The sequence below is a fragment of the Gossypium arboreum genome, chromosome 10 (assembly GCF_025698485.1).
Source record: "Gossypium arboreum isolate Shixiya-1 chromosome 10, ASM2569848v2, whole genome shotgun sequence".
Lineage (NCBI taxonomy): Eukaryota > Viridiplantae > Streptophyta > Magnoliopsida > Malvales > Malvaceae > Gossypium > Gossypium arboreum.
Window position 1 is genome coordinate 113,710,155 of NC_069079.1, and position 15,917 is coordinate 113,726,071.

General features: G+C 36.7%; 1 protein-coding gene and 1 long non-coding RNA gene across 2 annotated transcripts; one reads left to right on the top strand and one right to left on the bottom strand.

The window, feature by feature from the left end:
- Positions 1–662: 662 nt before the first annotated feature.
- Positions 663–3,546, bottom strand: LOC108486963 (pentatricopeptide repeat-containing protein At1g79490, mitochondrial). The gene has a single exon (XM_017791131.2). The coding sequence runs from the start codon at positions 3,365–3,367 to the stop codon at positions 896–898; it is 2,472 nt and encodes an 823-aa protein (XP_017646620.1). The 5' UTR covers positions 3,368–3,546; the 3' UTR covers positions 663–895.
- A 5,269-nt stretch (positions 3,547–8,815) lies between these two features.
- LOC128281392 (uncharacterized) lies at positions 8,816–10,963 on the top strand. The gene is made up of 2 exons (XR_008271597.1): positions 8,816–8,980; positions 10,817–10,963. It is a non-coding gene; the product is annotated as an uncharacterized LOC128281392 (long non-coding RNA).
- The last annotated feature ends 4,954 nt before the right edge of the window (positions 10,964–15,917 follow it).

Sequence of the window (15,917 nt, forward strand, 5' to 3'; positions counted from 1 at the left end):
TTGCCATTTCGATTCAAAGCAATTGTTACTCTATGTGGAGAATGAAGGTGAGGCCTCCCGGGTAGTAACTGTCTCAAACGCGCAACATATCATCCAGGAGTTTTTATTACCAGCACATCAAACCAAAAAGGTTTAGTTTCAAATTCTCCCTGGTTGATTTTGGTTTAGGTTAATATCTCAGCCGAAGTTGGTGGAAATTCGCCCATACAAATAGATTCTGGAAATTTTGGATGCGAAATTCACACAGTATCATTAGGAACTGGTGTAGGAATCTGGAGGACGAATATAACCCCCCTCAATGTAGCCTACATACCGTTCCTAACAGGTCTCAGCATCGCTGCAAGCAGGGTGATGGAAACCCATATCAAGAGTTGGAAAACAGGCAACCTGATTCACCTTCAGCCATCGGATGGTGAATAGATCAGTCGATTTTACTTCCCGGACTCCAAAAAGAGGTACAACAAAGTAGTTGTAGAACGAAAGTTCGACATAAGTACGACCATTTTTAACGTTCCTTGTGTAACACTTCGTGTCAACAGTCTTGAATAAAAGATAATTTTTTTCAAACTTTCTGATCTGATCATATTTTGAGACTGCAGCTTTTGATAGAAAGTTCCAAGAACAAGAATTGGGGTCTATAAGAAAATTATAAGGTGGGGACATAAAAGAAAACCACTTGTGTGATTGAGGATGTCAAGCAATAAACAGAGACCATAAACATCTCTTATTCCTCTCTACACAATATGTCCATTGTGAAACATAATTTGAAAATTTTAGTGGTGGCCGGGGGGGCGGGGGAAGTTTTGTGGATGAAAGAAAACCACTAAGATTAAGATACAATCATGTTTCACGGTTAGGTACCTCTATTCAATCCCAACTATCATTACATACAAGGTTAAATTCCCTTCCCTGCAATGAGTGGCTTAGGTGGGGTCAATGACCTAATTTCAGGTGCAGAACTGGGAAACAGTATATTCAGCTTGTGCATGAGGATGTCAGCTCTTGATGGAATCTCATTCAAAAGAAACTGTTGAACGATTGGTTTTTTGAACCACTCCATAACAGAGTCTCCGGTGGCCCTTAAAACCACCTTACTAACTTCAAATGGGGATTCTACAGAGCTCAGCATCTGTGCAACCACGATCTTCAGAGTGGGTCCTGTAACCAATTTGATACGCCTCGGGACCACTCCATAATACAACATTCTTTTCCTAAATCTATGGAGGGTGTGCACAACAGCTATAAGAGCAGCTCCCACCGACAAATTTCTAACGTCAAGTGACCAAGCAATATGCTGATCGAAAACTATTGCCTTCGGGAAAAGCTTATTCTCGTAGGCAACCTTCCAAACACAGCGAGCTCTGTTTATCTGCCCCATCAGAACAAGATAGTTTAGGAGAACATTAACAAAGTACCTCGCAGCCCCTTCTTCCAACTCGTAATCAATACCTTGAAAAAACTCCCTCACAAACGATAAAACTGGCTGTTTTCTCTGTTCTGGGCCAGTAAAGAGTCCACACATAAAGGCATGAGCTTTGTGTTTTGTTGCACCAAGGATTGCCATCAAATGTCTCTCATTGTGTTCTTCCTGGCATCGTACCAAATAGGCAAGAATTGATGTGTAAAGAATCAGATCCACCTTCGCAGCAGAGTTCACATAGTTTTCAAGGAGAGGCTTTGCTGAGTCATATAAACCATTCTTCATGCATGATTCAAACAACTGCCTAACTATGAAATTATTTGTTCTAATCCCCGATGAACCCATGAAACTTAACCACCTCAAGGCGAGCTCAATGGAACCATCTTTAACATAAACCATTAGAACATCACTAGCACTAACATCAATAGAATATCCCATGGACTTCATTTCAAGTAAGATTTTTGCTGCGACATCCACAAGTTTCTTATTAGCCAAGAGGGTCAAAAGAGCTGTATACGTGCTCAATCCGGGCCGTAAACCTGCATTTATCATTGAGTTATAGAGCTTCATCGCAGAATCTACCTGTCCAGAGGCTGCATGCATTTCTAAGAGACATGAGTACGTCGATGGAGTGGGCAGAAACCCAGCTTTCTCCATTTCTTTAAATATTGATGTTGCAATATCAAGCTTTCCTGATTTTGCATGGGACTCAATGATCATCGTGTATAAGCCAAAATTCGGCCTAAAACCAGCTGCCTTCATCTCCTCCCAAAGCCGAAGTGCAGTATCTAGCTTCCCAGCCTTTGTGTAGGAGTCGATCAATGAAACAAACATAGTAGCAGATGGCCGAAGCCCAGAGCCCAGCATTTCCATGTAGATTTTCATTGATGTGTCCAGTCTCCCAGCTTTCCCCATTGAATCAACAAGTGATGCAAAGATACTAAAGCCTGGCTGAAACTTCCTTTCTTTCATCTCTTGAAAGAGCTTAGAAGCTGCATCAAGCCGGCCTGATTTTGCCAAGCTAGGTATCATCAACTCATACGTAGACCCATCCAACAAACATCCTGCCGCTTGCATGCTCTCATATATCTCAAATGCCTTGTAAGGCAAACTTTTATTCAAAAATAACATCATAAGGTCGTTGTATGTTTGAGTGTCGATTTTACAACCATAATCCTGAGCCTTCTTGAAACAACAAAACGATACCTCCAATTTCTCAGCTTTAGCCAGAAACTGAATCACCCGATTGTATGCACTAAATAATGAAACCTCGTTACCACTCGAATCTTGGACCAACTCCTCAAACAATGATTGAATCGCATCAAAGTCTCTACTTTGATTTAACCCATCAAACAACATGTCATAACACTCATCACTCGGGGCATACCAAGATTGTCGCTTAGCCCATCTAAACAAACTCAATGATGCATCGCTATCTTTGACAACCTTCAAGGCCTGAGTAATATGAGTCATATTAGGCGTAAACTGTAGTTTATCCAATTGGGTCTCTAATTCTGGTCCCCATTTCCACCTCTTAACAACCTCAACAATCTTAGCAACTGCAGAGGTATTCAAAAATGGTTTCTTTAACCCACCCACCATAACATGATCGTCAAGCCCCGGCTCGACTGACCGGATACCTTTACCAGAGTATATAACACTCCCCGACTCATCTAAGTACTCTATATCCTCAGTCCACTCACCAGAACAGTAACTTCTTACAATTCTAGGGTTTCCAATAAAATTGGGGGTTTTATAAAGAGTATGGAAGGGGGAAATTTGATTGATACCCATTGAAGAGTTGAAGAAACTAAAGCTATTGGAGCACTTAGTGAGTGCATTTCTGCTAGAATTCAGGTCCGAAGAACTAGTGCAAGAGTTAGGGTTTAGTTTGAGAATGAAACAGAGATTTCTAGGGAAAAGTTTACGACTCAAGGTATGAAGCATTGAAATAACTAGGAGGAAAATGCTAGGGTTTGGTAGATGTAGAAATACTTACCAGACGATATTCTCTTGTGTTGGTAATCTCTCCAAGGGAGGCCAAAACCTTAAACCCTACTGAATTGGCAATGGAGGAACCTTTACGGTAATTTGACGTGGCAAATAGCCAAATTACTCATTGTTTTTAGGGTAACTTGCATATTCAGTCACCCAACTATTATTAAGTTTTTATTTTGTTCACCCAAATATAAAAAAATACAAAAATAGTCACTCAATTATTTGATTTTTTTTTTTGTCATCAACCGTTAAATGGTTAATGGAAAGATAGCATGACAACTATTAAAATTTGTACAAATATTTACATATTGTTTCATTAAGTCTTAATTTTTAAAATTTAGCTCTTAATATTTACATATTCTCTAATTTTATCCTATATTTTATATGAAAATATAATTCAAAACACAATGTGTAAATTAAAAATAAAAACAAAATATTTTACAAAAAATCCTTTTTATTAAACTAGACAACTTTCAAATACATTGCTTTCTTATACTTTAAATAGTTGATAACTTACTACCTTTCAATGCCAATTAACTATTTTTTTGTTAGCTTTGTAAACTAAAATATTTTTTTAAAGTTGTTAGAATTAAAATTAGGTTAAATTGACAAAGAGTGTACTTTTATTTTCAAGGAATTGAATTGGCTATCTTATAAAATTTGGGTCATTTTATTTTTTTCTGTTCTTTTTCATTTTTCTTTTAGGCCAAACGTAGGGACGACATTGTAAAGAGATGAGGTGGCGGTACTATTGTAGCTCCTATTTACTAACAAAACTCATTGTTTGATGTCAACTCTAGCGATCGATAATGCAAGTTCATTTTCATGGCACTGTTTGAATTTTCGAGTCCCCTAGTCATTCAACTTATCCACTCCTTGAACTTGATTAAACTTTCCTTTCAATAGTGGGTTAAATGTAGGAGGATTAAAGTTGTTATTATGCTAATTTTAAAAACCAACATGTCATTTTTCAATTAACCATTTACAACTAGTGATTAAAAATTCAAATAGTTCGGCCATCGGCTGTTTCACTAAAAGCAACTCTCAGAAAATGATTTTTGGAAAGTGAATTGATTTTCTGGAAAAAGAATTATTATTTTCTGGTGTTTAGATGATTCTATATAAAATATTTTCGTTGTTTAATAAATTTTCTTGAAATCATTTTTTAACAATTATTTTCACTAAAATGCAGACACAATATTAAATTTTAAAAAATTATATTTTAATCTAGAAAACTAAGTAACATTAATTCAAAAATGCTCTTTTCCATAATTAATCTTTTCTAATAGAACTCATACATAGCAAGTATCAGTTTTTAATAGAACCCATACATAGTATAACATGTATTAGTTTTAATAAATATTTAACTGTAACGCCTAAATTTTCGGGAATTCTGTGAATGTTGGCATAGGTTTAATTATGTTAGTGGGCTTCTAGAAGGCCCAAGCTTAAGATAGAATCCGGCAATTTTAGTTAATTTTTGTTCCATAAGAAAAAAGGGGGTGAAATTATGAAATAGAACCTATGTGAAAATGTTTGAAAATGCTATAGGCTAAATTGAAGTGGGCAAATAAACAGGAGTGCAAAATAGGAGGATTTGCATGACAAACCTCCCATTTTACATGAAGTGGCCAGCCATCATGTTGTTGTAGACAATATGAGCACTTGATATCCATAATTCATGGTACAAATTGATAATGGGTTAGGTAAATGTTCCATGATAATGGATTAGGTAAATATTCCATGATAATGGGTTAGGTAAATGTTCCATGATAATGGTTTAGGTAAATGTTCCATGATAATTGTAACACCCCTAACCCGTATTCGCTGCCAGAACAGGGTTTCGGAGCATTACTACCATTTACAGATCACTAAAAAAATTTAAATACTTACCGATTCAATGCATCATATAAATAAATATATTACCATTCAATCAACAGTTTGACAGTTGTATAAACATCAAACAGCAACATTGTTAGTATACTTGCACATATCTCATATAAATTCAACACTGATATATCTATTTTCTCGACATATCACACTTGAGTTTAATAATAGTCTCAATTACATAATTTCCTTGTATCAACATATCAAAGATAATCATATATGTACATGTCATGAAACATATCATGCTCTTACCGTTTCTTCATAAGCATATATCATTCATTTCATTATATCAATATTTCATGCTCCATCATTTCCATATATTTTATGTATATTTATTCGGTAATAGCTTATATCAAACTTAACATAAATTATATTTCATGTACTTATACTTATTTCGTTTATCTATCTTCATAATTATTTCATATAACCATTCGTCATCTGATACATATTACCTGAATATCAATTATTCAACAGATGCTAGAGCGTCTCCCATCCACGGTCTTATTTATCTTTGACATGATGCCATAGTGTCTTTCAACTATGGTCTTACTCATTTTCTGTCATGTTGCCATGGTATCTTTCAACCATGGTCTTGTTCATTTCATATCACGTTGCCATGGTATCTTTCAACCATGGTCTTGTTCATTTCATATCACGTTGCCATGGTATCTTTCAACCATGGTCTTACACATTTCATATCAGGTTGCCATGGTATCTTTCAACCATGGTCTTACACATTTTATATCGAGTTGCCATGGTATCTTTCAACCATGGTCTTACACTCAAAGTTGCCATGGTATCTTTCAACCATGGTCTTACACATTTCATATCGAGAGCACACTCCATGAACCTCATCCTTGCAATGGGATTACCGGTCAAAGCTAAATCCTCGCAATATAAACTCATAGAGTATTGTCGGGATTACCATCAAAGCTAAATCCGCAACGACAATTACTCTAATGAGCTTGGATCCAATTACCATCCAAAGCTAAATTCAGACCCTAATTCGGATTACCCGTCCGGCTAAATCCATTTTACACATATTCTTCTGGAGGGCTATATCAGATAGGATCACCCGTCCGGATAGATCCTTTTACCGTCAATTCCTTTTCGAGATCCATCGAATTTTCCTTTCATTCAACCGGATTTCTTCCCATTTTATCAAATATATCAATGTTTTATAAATTTTCATACAATGAACATTCAAATCATATTCACATCAATAACATACAATCTCAAGCATTTGAATATAATTCAAGTTACACGAACTTACCTCATTGATTGCTCATGTTTATTATTTCATTATTCGATATATTTTCTTTTCCATGATCAAGTCTCGTATTTGTGTCGTCCGGATCTTTATAAATAAATTTGATCATCATTTTCATTCATTTCATATTCTAATACATTTAATTAATGCTCTAGGCAAAATTACCATTTTGCCCTAAACTTTAATTAATGACGATTTCATCCTTAGGGACGGAAAGTAAAATTCTTGCAATTTAATCCTTATTTCCAACTATTATTCTCATATATATTGATAACATCTATGAATTCTATAAAATATCAAAATTTTCCATAATTTCAACACTTTTCAATTTAATCCCTAAAACATGTTTTCCCATATCTTGAACTAAATTGATAATTTCGTTAAATTTTTGTAATTTAAATAATAAAATAATCTATTTCATGCAATTTAGTCATTTCTGACATTTTTACAAAATTGCCCATAAAATTTTACTTTTATTCAATTTAGTCCCTGAGCCTAAGACATGAAATTAGCCATGCTAGATGAATATTCATACATATTTTCCTCCTCCTCCTCTCCATTCCACATCCTTAATTTATATAACCTACAACAAGTAACATTATCAATAATTTCACTATTTACTTATATGTACATTCAAAACTGTCCATTTGCGTCATAGTCACTAAATTATTTATATATTAAGCTACAGAACTTGAAATTAAGATCCGTTAATTTTTCCTGAAACTAGACTCACATGTATTCTTATCATAAACTTTTCAGAATTTTTGGTTTATCCAATTAGTACAGTTTATTCATTAAAGTCACCCCTGTTCTGCTGTCTGACAGTTCTGACCCTTCTTCACTAAAAATTAGTTATCTCCTTTTACAGAATTCAAATGATGTTCTAGTTTGTTTCTAATAAAACTAGACTCATTCAGGATTCTATAAATATAAATTTAAGCCTCTAATTATTTTTCTTCATTTTTTTATTATTTTTCAAATTCTGAACAGGGGAACCCGAATTCATTCTGACCTTGTCTCACAAAATTCATTATATATCAAAATTTACAAATTCATTGCTTACACTGTTTCTTCTATGAGAAACTAGACTCATTAAGATTTAATTCCATATTTTTTTCATCTTCTAATTCAATTTATAAAATTTATGGTGATTTTTCAAAGTTAGACTACTGCTGCTGTCCATAACTGTTTTAGTGCAAGATATTAATTACCATGTTATAACACCCTTATTTTCTTTTTCTACACCATTTCTCATCACTTTCTCTTATTTTCTCTTCACTAACATATCAAGAACATAGGACCTTATGTAATAAAACTCTACTATAACATTATTTCCATGATTTATCAACAATAACAAACTTAAAAACATATTGAAATCTTGATGTACTTACCTTATTCTCTTGATACCAATCTTTAACTTGATTTTCTCTCCTCCAGCTTCTATTTCTTGAATCCAACTTGATATTCTAACTCCCCATGTTCTCCTTAACATTTTCTCTCTTGGTAGCTATGGAAATTCATTTGATTTTTGGGTGAAAATGGTGAATTTTTGGTAAAAGGACCAAATTGTAAAGAAAGTAAAACTTTCTTTCTTCCTCTCTTTCTCTCACGTTAGTTTGCATGGAAAGGAAAGATGATGAAAATTCTTCATCTTTCTTTCCTTATATACTAAATAAATAATAATAAAATAATATTAAATATCTCATAAAATATTAATAAAATAATATTTATCTAATTAATTAATTTAAAATATCATTAACATAATCATTACATTCTAGAATTCTCTCTCTTACTAATTGACCATTTTGTCCTTCATGATCTTTTAGAATTCCATCCTTGAGTCATCATTTAATTTGGTAAAATTGCAATTTAGTCCCCGATAGTTCTTCACTTATTCAATTTGGTCCTAATTCATCCATTTTCCTTAGTTTCTAGATCATTCTACCCTTAAAATATTTACACTATTGGTCCTTCAACTTTTCATATTTACACTTTAACCCTTTAAGTCTTGAGTATTTACTCTTAGGCAACAAAACTTTTCTAACTTTTACAATTTAGTCCTTTCCTGAATCAAGATATCATAATTTACTTCCCAATGTTGCCATAACTCAAAACTTCCCTTTTTTATCACTTTATTTCCTTATTTTATTATATCAAGGATAATATATTACTGTAAAGATTTTCAGGGTATTACAATAATGGTTTAGGTAAATGTTCCATGATGGGCATTTCATGTCTTTTGTATTAAAGAATTAAATGGATGAAATATGAAATTTTATTAAAAGAAAAAGGGGTGAAAAGAACAAAGTTTTGTCCATCTTTGTTCATCATAGCCGAAAGTTAGAGAAGAGAAAGGAGAGGAGAAAGCTCTTGAATGTTTGGTCACTTGGGGAAGAAAATTGAAGGTAAGTTCATGGTAGTTTGCTTCTATCTTGATGTTCATGAGTTCTTCTTGATTCTACCTTAACTCTTGAAGCATATTTTGGTTTTTAGTTGTGTTGTGAGCATTTAGTCATGAATTAAAATGAAGGAAATGGTTGTTGTTTCATGTTCTTTTGATGAAAAATGGAAGATAGGTGAAGTTGAGCCAAACAAATGAGCATGCATGTGCCTTAGATGCTAAGGGGAAAAATCGACTAACATGTTGTGCTTTAAAATGATGAAATGGAGATTATACTTAAGTAAAATCATAGATATGTGATGATTGATTGGTGATATACATGTTTAAATAACAAGCATGCAAGTTAGGTGTGAAAGAGTGAATTGGTAATAAATCTGCTTGGGACAGCAGCAGTAACGTGACTTTGGAAAATCACCATAAATTGTGGGAGATGAGTTAGAAGCTGCATAAATTATGTAATTAAAGCTTAATGAGTCTAGTTTCAAATGGAATAAACGAGAATATATTTTGAATTCTTTACAATGAGAAATTTGATTCGTAATGAAGAGTGGTCAGATTAGTCAAACAGTGAAACATGGGAAACTTTAAGAAAAATATGGTATTGATTGGCCAAACCAAAAATTCTGAAAATTTTATGGATAGAAGATATATGAGTCTATTTTCAGGAAAAATTAACGGTACTTGATTTGGAGTTTCGTAGCTCCAGTTATAAATGATTTAATGACTATTGCTCAGGAAGACAGCTTGCAGTGAAATTATGATTATGTGGTAAACATTGACAAAAATTTGTTAATGAGTTGCTTATTGATTTCTTATAAACTTACTATGATCTGTAGGTGTGGTTGGCGAATATTGTAAGGGGTTAATCGTAGTTTGTATTTGAATAGTTAGATTAACGTGTTAGTAATTCAATTGTAGGTGGTTCGTGTGTGGATCTCACAAGATATCGTCGCAAAATGTGTGTAACTAACACCCTCTTTCTTAGTCCGGATCGGCAAAAGTCGAAAAGCGAAATGCTAAAAACCGTATTTTGTAGATTTGAGAGTGTGCGAATGCTCGTGAGGTAAATCGATTAATGTTTTTGGTAAGCTGCAAAATTTGGACCGCAAAGTGCATGATTTTCGTGCCCTCGATATTTTTGGGCTTAATAGGCCAAAATTGGAATGATGGGCCAATCTGGGCCCAATTGATAAGAAACCTCGGTATGTGATTCATTAGTGCGTGAAAAGTAGGAATATGCATGAAAACCCTAAAATAGATAAATTCTTGAAATACCTTTAAAAGTAGAAAATTTATAATTTTACCCTAGTAGATAAATTACCAAATACCCCTAGGGTTAAATTGACCTAAATGCATGTTTGATTGTTGTTATTTATGCATGCCATGTTGTTATTATCTCGATGCATGGGATTGGGATATTGACGGAGGAAGTCTGAAAGTGGCTTGTCCACGTCTTGGAGGCTTTGCCTCAATTTCTTGTTGATCGAGCAACAAGGTGCAAGCTGTGGAGTGTTAATTTGGGTGGGTTGAGCTATTCCCACATGGTGTGTAGGGTGGTACGGGTGGAGTGTAGTGGTTGGTGGGTTGAGTAGTCTCCCCAAATGGGCTTGCATATGTTATTGATATTGCATGTATTTTGAAATGGGCCTATGGGCCATACTGTTATCTGAATAAGAGGCTAAGGCCCAGTTTATTGTAATCTGAAAAAGGCTCTGGTCTAGTACAACTGTTACCTGATTGGGCTTAGGCCCAATAGGCTTGAGCTGACTTGGGCTTTGAATGAGTTTTTCTTACACACTGAGTTTCCCCAAACTCACCCATTTTATTTTCATCCACGCAGGAAATCCCCAACCATAGTGGGCTTGGAGCTGTGAGGGAATTCGGAGTGGCCACCCGTTCTGAAAGTTTGGTTTTCTTCTGGTGAACTGGACATCCTATTATTTACGTTGAGGTTTGGGTTTTTAAATGTAATAAGGCCGCTTAATTATTTTTGATGGTTTTAATATGTATTACTAAGATAGGTATTACTTATTTTAACTGTTGAAATTGGATAGCTTTAGGGCGCATTTTCAAAAAAAAAAAACAACAATTGATTTCAAAATAACACGACAACAAGTAAAGCTTCCACAATGAAAGTATTTTCCAAAATTAATCACTTTTCCTAAAAATGACTTAATCAAATCGGTTTCCTAGAAATATACATGACATTAAGGTGTGGCAATGGCGGTGTGCATGTCTAGGATTGGATCGGAAGGGAGCTTGGTACTTAAGTAGTCCGATAGACTCACCTCTTATTTTTCGGTTTCCTACCTGGTGCACAGCTTCCATTCACTTTAACCTATAATAAAATTATCTTTTAAAACACTAAGTAGGTTTCTTCTGGATCAACAATATAAAATATTTTGAACGCTTCGATGTGGCATGTCGGATCCGGCCATAACGTCTGGGCCGGGTTTGGGGTGCTACATTTAGTGGTATCAGAGCCTAGGTTGCAACAACTCGGCTGTGGAATGGGTTAAAAAAACAAAGATTTTCGAAAGCGAAAATTTAATAAAGAATGCGAAAAACTCGATTTTCAAAATTTAGATCTTTAGAAGGTGGCATTCCGAATCTCCAGCTTAAGTCTGTAAGTATTACTCTGAACTTTTCTGAATATTTTCCTGAATTATCTATCTGTACTGAAACCCTACTAGGACACTCTAGATAGGATGATACTGAAAGCATAGGAAAATCTTATAAGAGAGTAAAACTGTAGCTAGACTTCGATTCTGCGAAAACAAACTCTGAACTACTATCTGATTCATAAAACATCTGTAATAAACACTGGAATATTAATTGATGCATAAAAATTCGTAATCAAGATAATACGATATGAGTACAAGAGGCCGTGGAAGGAGCCGAGGAAGTGCTCGAGCGAGATCTTCGTCTTCGAGACATATGCCAGTGGTGGATGCACCGGTACCACCGGTAACAGAGGTAAAGTCTCATGACCGCGATGCCGAGGATGATGCCCTGTCACAGACAATGCTTCGTGTTCTGGAAAAGGTTGCCGAGGCAAGTACGAGTAATGGAGTTCGGGGATCTATTTCTGAACGACTTGAGCTAACTGAGCGAGAGATCTTTAAGGCGTGTTTGGTATAGCCCGAATGTGGCGAGTATTGGTTGGAGGCCACGAAGCGGATTATGGACAACTTGACCGCTCGAGGAGATTGTGAGTGGGGTATCTGTACTAAGTCCTTTGGGTCACTTTCGGTTAGGGTAGACAAAGTGTATAGGGATGTACCCTTAGAAACTCAAGGTAGGATTTTCCCTGGAGAGCTGATGGAGTTACCGTTCGGAAAGTTTGATCTCATTTTGGGAATGGATTGGCTTGTTAAGCATAAGGCGACCCTGGATTGTGCTGCTAAACGAATTATGTTAAGGACCACAAAGGATGAGGAGGTTATAGTGATAGGTGAGCGAAGGGATTATTTATCCAATGTGGTGTCGGCTTTAAGAGCCGAAAAGTGGATCCGGAAAGGTTGTGAGGCCTATTTGGCATTTGTAAGTCAGTCAGAAGAGGAGGGACTGACAGTGGATAAGGTTAGGACCGTAAAAGAGTTCCAAGATGTTTTTCCGGAGGAGCTTCCAAGATTGCCTCCGAACCGAGAAGTTGAGTATGGAATAGATTTGTTGCCTGGAACGGCGCCCGTGTCCATCGCACCGTATAGGATGGCACCGAAGGAGTTAGTGGAGTTAAAGGCTCAAATTCAAGAGTTGTTGGATAGGGGCTTCATTAGGCCAAGCGTGTCTCCATGGAGAGCACCGGTGCTATTCGTGAAAAAGAAGGATGGTACGATGCGGATGTGCATTGATTATTGCCAGTTGAACAAACTGACGATTAAGAATAAGTATCCACTGCCAATAATTGATAATCTGTTTTACCAACTTAGAGGGGCTTCTGTATTTTCTAAGATCGACCTCCGATCTGGATATCATCAGTTAAGGGTCAAGGAGGCGGATATCCATAAGACGACATTCAGGACTCGGTATGGTCATTACGAGTTTTTAGCTATGCCAATTGGATTGACGAACGCTCCTGCAGTATTTATGGATCTGATGAATCGGGTGTTCCAACCATTCTTGGATCGATTCGTAGTTGTCTTCATTGATGATATCTTGGTATATTTTGAAACTGAAGGGAAACATGATGAGCATCTCCGTATAGTGCTGCGAGTGTTAAGGGAGAAGGAACTCTTTGCGAAGTTCAGCAAGCGTGAATTTTGGTTGAGGGAGGTAACCTTCTTAGGACATGTGGTCTCTGTCGAAGGGATTAAGGTGGATCCTCGAAAGATTGAAGCAATTTTGGAGTGGAAGCCACCTAGGACGGTGTCGGAAATTCAAAGCTTCCTAGGGTTGGCAGGATACTACAGAAGGTTTGTGGAAGGTTTTTCTGTGATGACAGCACCTCTGAAAAAACTCATAAGGAAAGGGGTACCGTTTGTATGGACTGAGACCTAGCAGGAGGCTTTTGAGAAGTTGAAGAAAGTTCTGACTGAAGCACCTGTGTTTATTCAGCTAGAGTCTGGGAAGGATTTTTCTGTGTACAGTGACGCATCACACGTGGGTTTGGGCTGCGTGTTAATGTAGGAGGGTAAGGTGGTTGCATATGCATCACGACAGCTTAAGCCTCACGAAGGGAACTATCCTACTCATGATTTGGAGTTGGAGGCAGTAATATTTGCACTTCAGATTTGGAGACATTACTTGTTCGGGGAGAGTGTATTATATACACAGACCACAAGAGTCTTAAGTATTTGTGGACTCAGAAGGAGCTGAACCTTAGGCAAAGGAGATGGATTGAGTTGCTTAAGGATTATGACTATTCGATCGAGTATCACCAGGCAAGGCTAATATGGTAGCCGATGCTCTAAGTCGAGAATCAGATTCGATCCGAGAGCAATGTTTGCTCGTCTGAGTCTCAGATGATGATAGAAGTCTGTTGGTGAGTTGCAAGTGAGGCCAACTGGTGGATCGATTAAGGAAAAGCAGTTGAACGATGAGTCTTTGGTCACTCGTTTTCAACAAGTTAAGGAAGGGGAAACTTTTGAGTTCTGCTTAAATGGTGATGGAATTCTGTGTTTCCGAAGAAGAATTTGTGTTCCAAGAGACTCTGGTTTAAGGCAGACAATATTGAAGGAAGCTCATGGGGGACTATGTGCCATGCATCCTGGAGGGAATAAGTTGTATCACGACTTGTGAGAATTGTACTGGTGGCCTGGACTTAAGCGAGAAGTAACGGAGTTTATAGGAAAATGTTTGACATGCCAACAAGTGAAAGCTGAGCATCAATTACCTTCTGGACTGTTACAGCCGGTGAAGATACCACTTTGGAAGTGGGAGAGGGTAACCATGGACGTTGTGAGTGGGTTGCCTTTGACACCATCAAAGAAAGACTCGGTGTGGGTGATTGTGGATAGGTTGATCAAATCAGCCCATTTCATACCTGTACGTACTGACTTTTCGATTCAAAAGTTAGCCAAGCTGTATGTGGCGGAGATTGTACGACTTCATGGAGTTCCAGTTTCAATTATTTCTGATCGGGATCCCAGATTTATATCTCAGTTTTGGCAAAAGTTGCATAAGGCGTTGAGGACGCGATTGAATTTTAGTATGGCTTTTTATCCCCAGACTGATAGTCAATCGGAAAGGGTTATTCAGATTCTGGAGGACATGTTGAGGGGATGCGTGATTGACTTTCGAGGTAGTTGGGAGGATTACTTGCCGTTGGCAGAATTTGCGTACAATAACAGTTACCAGGCGAGTATTCGAATGGCACCGTATGAAGCACCGTATGGACGAAGGTGTCGTACACCTAGTTGTTGGACCGAACTAGGAGAGCGACAAGTTCTTGGACCAGAGTTGGTAGCTGATACTGAGGATAAGGTCAGAATAATTAGGGATCAATTAAAGGAGGCATCTGATAGACAAAAGTCGTATGCAAATTTGAAGCGTAAGGAGATTGAGTACTCAGTAAGTGATATGGTCTTCTTAAAGGTTTCTCCTTAGAAGAAGATATTAAGGTTCGGTAAGAAGGGCAAGTTGAGTCCGCAGTTCATTGGGCCTTATCGGGTTTTGAAGCGAGTAGGCCCAGTGGCTTATCAGTTGGAATTGCCTCCAAAGTTAGACAGGATTCACGATGTTTTTCACGTCTCCATGTTAAGGCGTTATCGTTCTGACCCTACTCATGTCCTGCCAGTTGCTGAAATTGAAGTTCAGACTGATTTGACCTTTGAGGAGTAGCCTGTGCAAATATTGGCTCGAGATGTTAAGGTTCTCAGAAGGAAATCTGTCCCGTTAGTGAAAGTACTTTGGCGTAATCATGAAAGGGAAGAAGCTACTTGGGAATCAGAAGGGACTATGCGTCAACAATACCCTCAACTAGTTGGATCAGGTAAATTTCGAGGACGAAATTTCTTTAAGGAGGGTAGAGTTGTAACGCCCCAATTTTCGGGAATTCTGTGAATGTTGGCATAGGTTTAATTATGTTAGTGGGCTTCTAGAAGGCCCAAGCTTAAGATAGAACCCAACAATTTTAGTTAATTTTTGTTCCATAAGAAAAATGGGGTGAAATTATAAAATAGAACCTATGTGAAAATGTTTGAAAATGCTATAGGCTAAATTGAAGTGGCCAAATAAACAGGAGTGCAAAATAGGAGGATTTGCATGACAAACCTCCCATTTTACATGAAGTGGCCAGCCATCATGTTGTTGTAGACAATATGAGCACTTGATATCCATAATTCATGGTACAAATTGATAATGGGTTAGGTAAATGTTCCATGATAATGGATTAGGTAAATATTCCATGATAATGGGTTAGGTAAATGTTCCATGATAATGATTTAGGTAAATATTCCATGATGGGCATTTCATGTCTTTTGTATTAAAGAATTAAATGG